This window comes from Myodes glareolus, chromosome 16, assembly GCF_982192425.1.
Source record: "Myodes glareolus chromosome 16, mMyoGla1.1, whole genome shotgun sequence".
NCBI lineage: Eukaryota > Metazoa > Chordata > Mammalia > Rodentia > Cricetidae > Myodes > Myodes glareolus.
Genome location: NC_142041.1, coordinates 25,983,294 through 25,994,945, shown reverse-complemented (window position 1 = coordinate 25,994,945; position 11,652 = coordinate 25,983,294). Strand labels below are relative to the sequence as shown.

Below are 11,652 nucleotides of genomic sequence, written 5' to 3'. Positions count from 1 at the left end.
TGTCAAGTCCCTTGGTTTCTCTGCAGAACTCTTCATCACCTTAAAAAAAAAAGATAAAATAAAAAAGGTGCTTAGGTGCCGGCTCTAGCCCGTTGGGAGATTGACAGGAGCACCAGCTAATCGGCAGTTTGGACGAGTTACGTTAGACATAGCAACAGAGAGCATAACAAAACGCTTTCCAGCAGCAATAGTTATGGGCTTCTAAGGCATGGGCTCTCTGGCCTCCAACAGGTTTGTCACCTCGGGTCTAAAACCTAGATCAGGTCCCGCCCCTCTTAGACGTCATCGAGAAGGCCGCGCCCACTCAGATCTCTCCGCGCCCTCCTCACGCGTCACTTCCGCCAGGCGCCTGCTATACGTCACTTCCGCCCGCTTCTTCTTATAGTGCAGCGGGCCGGGTTGAAGCAACTTCCTTTTCTCTTTCCCTACTTCCTCTCCCTGCCTCCGCCTTCGTGAAGCTCCTTCCCTCTCCGCAGATGGTCCGAAGTGAGGGATGAGAGTTCCGCCGAGGTCTGCGTGAATAACCGCCGGGAGCCACGCACCCCGAGGCGTGAGCTGTGGGAGCCCAGGTCGGCGGTGGCGTCGGGCGCTCCCGGGCTGAGATAGCGGGAACCGGGTCCCCTCTTGCAGGCCTGGAGGCTGCTGCGTTCGTTGACCGCTTTCTAGTCAAGTTGGGCTCCCTGCTCAGCCCCTGCCTCCTCTCTTTGCAGTCTAGGTCCGACTCAGATCGCCGCTTGCCGTCCATGCCTCGTTCTGGAGCTCGAGTCGGGAGCCAGCCCGGTGTAGTTTGGTGATGGCCGGATTTCTCGCGAAAGGACCTTAGCATCCGTTCCGCCCCGTTCGAGCCTCAGAACCGGAGTCAGGTGGGGGATACTAAAAGTACACCTCGTTTGTACAGTTGAAGAAACGGGAATTGTTAGCAAATGTGGTCTCTTAAGGCGACCCGGCTCCCGAAAAGAAGCGCCAGGGTTCTTCCCTAGACCTGACGTTTCCAGAGCTCCGAAGAGAGCGTTTAATAGTAAAGAGAACGCCTGCGTTTCTTGGGTGCATAGTGTTTATCTGACATTCGTTAAGTTATTTTTCTAATTATGTCATATGTCCGTTACAGTTAAGTCTTGCAAGCATACTGTTATTCTTGGTGTGGGAAGCAGGTTCAGAGATAACTGACTTTGTGTACGATTAATGAATTCGCTAACATTTCCCACATCTCTGTCAGCTCTGAGTCACCGAATGAACACTTTAACGTTAATTTCTGTCAAAAATAAACTGTCCTTTTCTTTATTTTTGTTTTTGTGTCTGAGGAAGTCAATAGTCCTAAAATTTATTCAGTCTCTTTATTCTATGACTATTATTTTCTTATTAACATTTTGTGTAGAAACCCACAATCCTGTCAGTCCAATTCCGATTTCTCACAGACACGCCCCCCTCTCCATTTAGGATTGGTGCTGCTAGATGTGGAATAACTTGCTAGTTTTTCTACCTCGGTCCTCTATATTGTAGCTTACTTTGCTTATCTTACTTCAGCTTATGTTTTTTGTTTTATTCCTTTCAGGAAAGCAACTGCCCTCTTATGCCGAGATGTCGGGCATCGGAAGCAAAAGAGCTGCGGGAGAGCCAGGCACATCCGTGCCTCCGGAGAAGAAGACAGCTGTCGAAGACTCAGGGACCACCGTGGAAACAATTAAGCTAGGGGGTGTCTCCTCAACGGTATGCGAAATGATGCTGCGAAAGCCTGCTTGGCTTCTATCAGCTGTCACCTGAAAGTAAAAAATTAGAGTTGCTTTTGAATTGGGGGGTGGGCGTGTTAGAAAAGAAGAGGGAAGTGGTTGAAATGGTGTGGTGGTCTGTTCTTGAAACAAGGTGTGTTGATGTTTAAAGCTCTGTTGGCAAGGTGCTCTGTGGTTTTTTTTTTTTTTTTTTGAGACTGGTGGCTACTTTAGTCTTTGTTATAGTCAATTAGCACTTTTTGTTTACTGAAAATTTGGTGCTGTTTTCTGAGAGGTACTCTAGCAAAGCCCTCGAGAGTGCTGGCCCTGAATGAGAGTCAGATCAGAGCCCTAGGGGTTGCTCTCAACCTTATCTCTGAGCTGCATGGCCTGTATTGTCTGCCCTGTGCCCATGTTTGTGTGAGAAATGAATCTGTAGTACCTGTGTACCTTGGGTTATGTAGTACCTTGGGTTATGGTGGCAACAGCATGGGAGTCCCTGTAAAGAGCTCCCACATCACTTTTAACACAGTAAGTACTCTGTGAGAGTGAGCTGTCAGTCGTTACTGGGCTAGGTAATGTGATAGACAGTAAAGTGTTTTTTTTTTTTTTTTTTTTTTGTGGATCGTAATATCGCTAGAATGTCAGAAACTTAGAGGCTTTGATGTAGAGAAGATTCTGTATTTGAATTGGTCAGAGAATATACTGTGCAGATACTTTGAGTTTGTATTTCTCATGGATATTCATGCCGTGGTTCAGTTACAGTAAGATCTTGCTTAATAAGTTGATAATGAAGTGTTATGTAGGGAGATGCCCTGGGTTCTAGAACTCCATCCTGCCTCCAGAAGGTGATTTTGTCTTAGCAGCCTTTCTTTGTACACCCTGAATGCACTTATGCCAATCTTAGTAGCTATTGAGTGTCTGTTATTTGCTGGTTGCCGTGTTTTACAGCCCATAGACTTCAGTTTCCAGAGTGGTACTGACAAGAATAGGTTGGTGGAAGGAAAGCAGAGCACACATCCTTCCTTGGACTTTAGTCAGAGGGCAACAAGGAGACCCTGGAAGCTCCCATGGGCGCACAGATTATCGTGTGTGCACCTACCAGAATTTCCCTCTCGCTCTTTCTTACTCTCCTACCCCTACCCCCGACAGCCTCACCTTTCCAAAGGATTGGCTTCCTGTCTCTTTTGAAGGCAATGACTCCTTTGATGTACTTTTGAGGTTTTTATAGTGAGTCAGCTGAGGGTTGGAGACAGAAAAAGTGAGAATCCAGTGTACCCTTGAGTTGTGAACTCTGGCGGTATGAACCTAGCTGTCCACTCCAGCTGCTCTAACCTGGCTGTCTGACGAAACAATTCAGAAATATTTGCTAAAAACAGAAGGACCTAAGAGTTGTCCGAATGAGAGATCCCTGAGAAGTGGATCAAGCAGGTAGCCTAGACAGAAATCCTGACAGACTGGATAAAGCACACAAAATAGGGAAAATCAGTGTGTAATTCGGGGAGTAAGGCTAGAGACGGGTATGGGAGGACTATGTTGAGGAGTTGTGGAGAGTGAATCAGCCTGTTTGGTTTTGAATATTAAGACACCTTTTGGAGTGGATAAGGAGTTGGGTATAGTAACTTTGACCGTGGAGACAAATCTGAGTTGGAGAAGCCAAATGAAGAACGTTTTAATTGGAAGGAAGGGAGACATTGCATTCAGCAACAGGTAGTTCCCTGGTGGCTGCAGACCTATGCTGAGATAGTGGTGAGGCTGATTGCAGGAGCTTAAGAACGTGAGAGGATTAGGAGATTGGGTAGCGATAGTGCTTTCAAAAGTGTTGGGTCACAAGGTCAAGCTACCTGTGGCAAGAACATGTTTTTCCATAGAGGCACATAGATAGCAGCCGCTGAAGAGCTCACGTCTCGTGCTACATCTGAAAGGAGCATGAAAACATTCTAAGAACAGTGCTGTGTTTTGAAGAAACTGAGGTGACAAGAGTCATGTCTTCTTTTCTTGGAGTTTTCTCACAAGCCCTCAGAATTCTCACACAACTCCATTCTTGGACTATGTTCTAATACTTTACTGATAGTGTAGTAAGCTGGCACAGGGGAGCTTCTTGTCACTACCCTGACATACCAAATGTTTTAACTGAAATGGAAGATGGAAAATAAAAATCTCCTTAACCAATTCTTGCTTTAAAATCTCAATTTCACCAATTTCTTGATATAACAAGACTGATAGCTTTTTAGCTGACTTTTTTGCAGATCAACCTGCTCTCCCATCTGAGTTTACTCTGCTTTTTGATAAACTTTAACTTTTATTTAAGAAGAAAAACCAAAAAGCTGAGGTGTCAGCCATTCCACCTGCTATTTTGTGGCCTGCGATTGTTTCCCTCTCACTCTTGCCCCCTGCTTTCCCCAGCTTCTCCAAGAGCAGAAAGCAGAGACAGTCTGAAGATCCTCAGGCCTGGGGATTGCTGATGTTGAGAGCATTTTGTTTGCTTTGCTTTGCTTTTGAGATAGGATCTTTCTTCTGAGTCCAGGATGACCTTGAACCCTAGGGCCTCCTGCCTCTGCCTTTATGACTAACTTGGAGAATGAGATGTTTGCTGAAGGGAAAGGAGCCTGAGAAGAAGTTGGAGGTTTTAAGAATGTGTACATATTGCTGGAGATAAGGGCCAATGGCACAGTACTCCCTTACATGGTTATGCTTGGCCTACATGAGCCCTTGTCTCAAATTAAAAAAGAAAGAAAAGAAAAGTGAATTGAGTGGGTCATAGAGTTGGGAATTAATAGTTTCCCATTTGGTGAGTTTTATTTCTTACTAAATAAGGAACAAAGCCATCTCTTGAGTATTGTGTAAAAGGGATACTCTGAAGAATTTTAACACTGGTTTAACAGAGAATGGATGCTCACTTGGTAGTATTAGGAATTCATTTTTTAAAGTCACTGGTTTTCTTGGTTTGTGGCGTTTCTGTAGAAATCTTGTTATATGAGGTACAGGGATAGAATCATCAGCTGTCTGGATTAATTTAAGTTGAGATTTGTTCATGAAGATAGACTAATGAATTAAGGACATAGGAGAACAGTAGGCAAGTGTTTGAAGGATTTTGGAATAAAAGGCATCCCAGAAGTCCAGCGGTGGTGACAATCATTTGTCATTAAAGCGTTCAAAATACTGACAAACGGGGTGCTCATTTGATGAGCATTAGATGGCTCATCTATACTTATGTTTAAGTCACCTTATAATATGCACAGATATTGGACTAGAGAACATCCTGTGTGCCAGATCTTGAGTGAACGGAGAGTGGTGCTTAGGAGACAGCAGTGTCAATAGGTTAGACAGTGACCTACTGCATGGTAGAGCCTCAGCGCTGCGGTGCTCTGTGGGGGTTCATGGTAATGAGCAGTGAGATGGTGAGCTCGAGAGGCTAACTTTACTGTTTCCTTACATGATCTTATGCCTGTTCCTTTATTTCTTCTGCTCCCATTTCCTGCCTAATTATTAGCTGTAAGATTTCTTTGTGTATGTATGTATCTGGGCATGTGTGTGTTTATATGGAGGCCAAAAGGTCTTCCTCAGTTACCATCGATGTTGGGGTTTTTTTAGACATATTATCTTATTTGGCCTAGAACTCAACAATTATGCTAGGCTGGCTTTACAGCCATTCTCAGGGATCTACCTGTCTCTACCTTCCCTGTGCTGGGTTTACAGCATGTTCCACCATGTCTGGCTTTCTTAGAAGTAGGTCCTGGGGATCAGGTGTTTATGTTTGTGTGATAAGTCCTTAACAGCTGAGTTAAGATTTGTTTATAGAAAATAGCTAATGAACTATTGTGAGCTTGTTGAGTTTAACAGCTCATTTGTCTAATTTGTGGAGACTAATTCTGGTTTCCTGGGGCAGGAGGAGTTAGACATTCGAACACTGCAATCCAAAAACCGTAAGCTAGCAGAAATGCTAGATCAGAGACAGGCCATTGAAGATGAGCTTCGGGAACACATTGAAAAGCTGGAGCGACGCCAGGCGACTGATGATGCCTCGCTGTTGATTGTGAACCGGTACTGGAGCCAGGTAGCGACTTTGTGTGTTCACCCAGATTCATACCAGCGTGCTCATCCCTAGTGCTTGCTTAGTTTCCCAGCCTTGGCCTTCTCTTTGTTAACTGTCCCTGTTCTTCTCTAGTTCGATGAAAACATTCGTATCATCCTTAAACGTTATGACCTGGACCAGGGTTTGGGAGACCTACTCACAGAAAGGAAAGCCCTGGTTGTGCCAGAGCCAGAACCCGACTCTGATAGCAATCAGGAGCGCAAAGATGACCGGGAGAGAGGCAAGTTGATGAGGAATTCTTTACTGCATTAGTTACCCAGGTGCTGGGTTTGAGCTTTGCCCTCCAGATGAGGAGAGCAGTGGATTTTGCTATTTCTCTCCCTGTGTCTTTAGGGAACTATTTTGTAATTGCCTTAGTTACCTAAGTTTTTGAAGTCGAACTTTGCTTTGAGGCTCTCCGTTTGAAGAATAATTTGCTATTTCCAGATTTATAATTTTGGGGGCTTCTTTTTCTCACTTTATTCTCAGGGGAAGGGCAAGAGCCAGCTTTCTCTTTCCTTGCTACCTTGGCCAGCAGTTCCAGTGAAGAGATGGAATCCCAGCTTCAGGAGCGGGTGGAGTCCTCTCGCCGAGCTGTGTCCCAGATTGTGACTGTCTATGATAAACTGCAAGAAAAAGTGGACCTCTTATCCCGGAAGCTGAACAGTGGAGGTGAGGAGAGAAGCTGGAGACTGGGAGCCCTGTGAGCTCAGGTACAGCCGAGTGGGAGAATGCGCCTAGATATGCACTGGGCTCTGGTTCTGTTCCCAGCACCAAAAAGCAGAGGAGAAGAGAACACAGTTAATTAAATTCCTTGGAGTTTTAAACCTCGTGACTCTCAGTGTACTGAGCATGACAATGCTGACTATAAACTTTTATAAACAGCAGAATTAGATTTGACTGTTCTGACTTCAAAACGTAAGTTTTAATGTGTTCTTTTATTATTGATGTCTTTAAAGGGAGTTAGATGAGGTAGTAAAGTATAACTCCCATGTGTGAAGAGATAGAATAGGAAGCCAACAGGTGGGAAAGTCTTAAAATTACCATTTTGAATACTTACTGTTACTGAGTTTTATATAAATTATGTCCTGACAGTATAGAAAATGTACTAAAATACCCAAAGATCTTTAGTCATTATTTGACAGATTTCTTTTTTCAAATGCAAATAAAATACCTTGATTTTAAGTTTTCATAGCCATGGTCTGGTTATTGTATCTTTTAATAAAAGTTTTATTGTGTGTATGTATGTGGTCAGTTTTATATACACGTGAGTGCAGTTAACTGTGGAGACCAGAAGAGGGCATTAGAGTCTCCTGGACCTGATAGGGATTGCTGGGAACTGAACCACCCTCTTAACCACTGAGACTAGCACTCTAGCCCTCTGATTGTAGTATTTTAGGTGCCCTGACTATCATCAAGATATTTAACTTTGTCTCCAAAATAAATTAGTTATGTATAACATGGTTTATTCATTGGGTGGACAAGTAAGAAATAACTTGTTCTATAGTTTAATTTTTCAAGGAAGTTTTTTTAAGTTTTGCTTTTTTTTTTGGTTAGTGTAGTAATTAATATGTTTGTGTTTTATTATTAATTAGGATATCACAGTGGGGAGTGAATGGGTATAATTACTCTTTCCGATTACTATAGAACAAACTGTGTGGTACTTCTGTCTCCCTTGACTCTAATCTAGAGGGTATTGTTAAATCATAGTAATTTGGGGAATATACCATGTACAGAGGTTATTTTGGTGTTAAATTTGATATTTTAAGTGACTATGAAGTACGTTATTTGCTCTATTTGTAAGAAGATTAACCAGAATAGTATATTAAACAGTACTAAGAAATTTTTTGGAGTTCTGGGTCTGGAAGATTAGGGTGCTTGCATTTAGACTTGCCAACTAGAGTTCAATTTCTGGATCCCATGTGATGGCAGGAGATAACTAGTTCTTGTGGGTTATCCTTTGACCTTCACATACACATACGTGCCTGTACACATAGGACACATGCATGCACATACAGATAAAAAAGTTTTTGATAATGTATTTTAAGATCAGGTTTAAGTTTAAAAAAAGTTATTATAAATTCTAAATAGTTAAGTTGTTTGTGACCCAGAAGTAATCTGTGTTTAAAAAAGGTAAAGTACATATGGTATGAATTATAATCCTGAGTATTAACTTGTTTGGAAATTCATTTTCACCCATGGGTTTGGTTCTTGTTTAAAGGAGTTAGATTTATGAGTTATTTATTAATTTAATAAACACTCGCTGGGTTTTTATTGTAGTTTAGAACCTGTCTGCAGAATTTAAAGTTCAGAAAGAATGATAATTTAGGCACAAGTTCTTAATTCAGGTTGGCTCATAGTCACCGTTTATTTATTTATTTATTTTTCCATGCCCATGGAGATTCTTAATTAGTAAGCTTGGGATGGATCCCAGGGAATTGTCTTTGTTAAAAGTTCCACAAGTGATTTGGTGGGCAGTCCTAGATGGAAACTGGGAACCTACGACTTGACTTATCTCATCTTCATGGTTTCTGAGAGCAATGGCTTCAGGTAGTGTGGAAGCATCCCATCAGAAGCTCTAAAGGATGATGTATGTCCTGAGAATAATTAGTTCTAGTTGTAACGCTGAGATTGAGCTGTAATAGTTGTGAATCTAATTTTGAACGCATGAGTCAGAGTAATAAATTCTAAAGATGTAAACTGTAAATTTATAAATAATGTGTACATTGTATCCTGAGAATAATTGATTCCATTTTTGGTGCTTTAGATTGAGCTATAATAGTTGTGACTAATTTTAAATGCATGAATTCGGCATAATAAACTCCAAAGATGTAACTTGTGCATCTGTAAATATTCTGTACATTTTTCATTTTGAGCTTCAGAGTTAGACTTAATTATCGTGAGAAGTGACTCCTGTGCTGTATCTTTGTTCCTTGTGATTTTATATGTGGTGATTTAAAGATAAAAATTTTGCTTCCTGTTTCATCCCAATATATGCTTCATGTTGGTATTAGATAATAGTAGGTGTTTGTGATTGCCTTAAAAAATAAAATTATATTGCTTTAATTTTGACACTGCTTAGAAATCTTGTCTATTCTAAATTCTAAAGTCTCCATTTTTGGTGATGGAAATTGTATAAATGTATACAGCATTCATTTATTTGCTCAAGGCATTTGTCTTAACAGAAAGAAATGAGGATGGGGATGTTTGCATGTTGACTCATTTACTTAACCAACTAACTATGTGAGCTAATAAGCACTAGGTTGCTTTCTGATGTTCTGAGGACAGTGAGGTGAGCTGGGAGGTCAATGCTTTGGTGCACTAGACAGTTTTAAAACTTAGACTTTCAATGCAAAACTAAAGTGCAGTCCTTCTTCCTCAGATAACCTGATAGTGGAGGAAGCAGTGCAGGAGCTGAACTCCTTCCTTGCGCAAGAGAATGTGAGGCTCCAGGAGCTGACAGACCTCCTTCAGGAGAAGCACCACACCATGTCTCAGGAGGTACTTGACCAGAAAGGAGTGACAGCCATTCTTAGTAGCTCTCACTGACCTCAAGTGAAAATGATGAGAACTTTGAGAGGTCCTGATATTCTAGAAGGCATGCTTTGATGTTGAAGAGAGCATGAGGCAATTAACAGTCAACTCCGAGATCAACATCTGAATATTTCTCATGCCTCTGTTTAATGGATAATTAGGGATCATCATCATTGGGAAAAAATGTCATAACACAACAGATATTGTAAATCCCTAAATAATTGCCCTAGATATAAAAGGCTGTGAACAGTGGTACTGAGGAATAGCTAGGTGAAAGTTCAACAGAGTGGGGTAGGAACTCTTCTGCATTGGTGATGCCATAGGAACTTGGGGATGTGAGTTTTCACTCTAGACCAGATCCATGACTAACACATGGCAGGATTTGGGCATTTATCTCCATAAAAGTTGTAACATGAGGGGCCGGCTTGTTGGGATTTCCGTCCCGCCCGGTACCCCAACAGCCGGCAAATCCCAAAGAGAAATTACACACAGGACTCCATAGGATTATAAACTGATTGGCCCATTAGGTCAGGCTACTTATTAGCTCTTATAACTTATGTTAACCCATTATTCTCATCTATGTTAGCCATAATGGCTCCGTACCTTTCTCAGCTGGGCAAGTTACATGCTGCCTCTTCGGTGGCCTGCACAGGAGTGGCTGAGAGAGAGCTTCTGCTTCCAGAATACTCCCAGTCTCTTTGCTCCACCCCTACTTCCTGTCTGGCTTTCCCGCCTATACTGCCTGCCTGGCCAATCAGCGTTTTATTAAAATATGATTGACAGAATACAGATAATTCTCCCGCACCATTTCCCTCTCTTTTTTTTTTTTTTAAACAAAGGAAAATACCCATAATCCATTTGTTGGGAATGTGGGCGTAGTATTTCAGGCTACTTCCTGCTGGTTGGGGGCGCTGATAGTCTTAAGGGGACCTAAGAAAATTTAGAGTTATAATCAAGTCATGACTGGAGTATCCTGTGAGTCTCGATCATCTCAGGCAGCAGTCTTGGATCAGTTCTGGATGTAGACCTCTGTCATCTGGGTCATCTGTTCCTGTCGGAGATTTCTCAGGTGGCCTTCCTTGATCATGCTGGATTTTTCTTAACTCAGAATAAATCCAAAGCCTCTCGTTTTCTGTGGAAACAAAAACAAAATCTCTTCTCCAAAGTAACATACCTTTTGACTTCAGTTTTGAAGCCAAGGTATTTTCAAAATTCCTATCTTGGGTTAGTTCAGCAGCATTTATAAACAAAAGTCTTTTAGCAGTTGTTGCTCCTTCCTCAGCAATCAAACAATTTAAAGAGAGCATAATAGCATACAGTATGAAGATTCTCTGTGCATTTTCCATCTTTATGTGGCTTTATTTTAACCTCTATTTCTTTTATTTTTACTTTTACTTTTTGAGACAGGATCTTTGTATATCTTTGTCCTGGAATAACACTGTAGACCAGGCTGTCTTTGAACTCACAGAGATCCTCCTGTCTCTGCCTCCCCAGTGCTGGGATTAAAGGTGTATGCTACCACACCTTGAACTCACAGAGATCTGTCTCTGCCTCCCAGGCATTGGGATTAAAGGCGTGTACTACCACACCTTGAGGTCACAGAGGTCAATCTACCTCTACCCCTTGAAGTCACAGAGGTCAATATGCCTCTGCCTCCCAGGCATTGGGATTAAAGGTGTGTACCACCACACCCAACTACTCTCTTTCTTTCCTTTTAACTTTAAGAACTTTAACTTTTAGCCTGCATATACACACTGTAAACCATTTAGAGGTTTTCTTCCTCTTTGAATCTCTCTTTACTGTATATTTTTCTTTTTCTGACCACATGAGCCATTAATTTACTAAGCAATATGGAGAGCCGTGGCTTTGACAGCTAGATCCAGCTCATTCCTTAGCATTTCAGCCTCAAGGCTGAGGTACCAGCCAGAGCTGTGTTCATTGCCACAACTCTATGGCGTTTCAAGGTCCTTGCCAGCAAGCAAGCTGCAGCATTCTGCTCACAGACCACACTCAGTTGGACTGCCTGCCTGAAAGAGTCAGAGTTTGCTCTGGCAGGACAGCCCAGATAGCCGGCATTTTAAAACAGCACAGCTTTTCTCCTGCTACAGCTGAAAACTGAAAAGAATGCGTTCAGCTTGTCATCAACAACATTTAAGTATTTTGTGGTAGGACCTCTTTAAAGAGCTGCAAGGTTTTGCAGCTAAAGCTGAGTCAGGAAGCCTCTCTCAGATGAGAGCGCTTGCTTGCCTCTAGCAAGCAAAGTAGACCTGAGAAATTGCTGCCACCAAGAAGCCATGCTTTACTCTATTCTTTTCTAAGCTTTCTCAGGCTTTCTGT

General features: G+C 42.1%; 1 protein-coding gene across 2 annotated transcripts in view; it reads left to right on the top strand.

The window, feature by feature from the left end:
- The first annotated feature begins 401 nt into the window (after positions 1–401).
- Positions 402–11,652, top strand: part of Rnf20 (ring finger protein 20) — a 32,849-nt gene continuing 21,598 nt past the window's right edge. The window contains exons 1-7 of one of the 2 annotated variants that reach the window (XM_048419748.3): positions 402–550; positions 711–863; positions 1,553–1,707; positions 5,596–5,763; positions 5,875–6,022; positions 6,271–6,453; positions 9,164–9,282. In XM_048419748.3, coding sequence (XP_048275705.2) covers positions 1,579–1,707; positions 5,596–5,763; positions 5,875–6,022; positions 6,271–6,453; positions 9,164–9,282 — 747 coding nt within the window. In that variant the 5' untranslated portion in view covers positions 402–550; positions 711–863; positions 1,553–1,578. Of the gene's footprint in view, positions 570–710; positions 864–1,552; positions 1,708–5,595; positions 5,764–5,874; positions 6,023–6,270; positions 6,454–9,163; positions 9,283–11,652 lie in introns of both variants that reach the window. The other variant, XM_048419747.3, reaches the window with a different exon arrangement.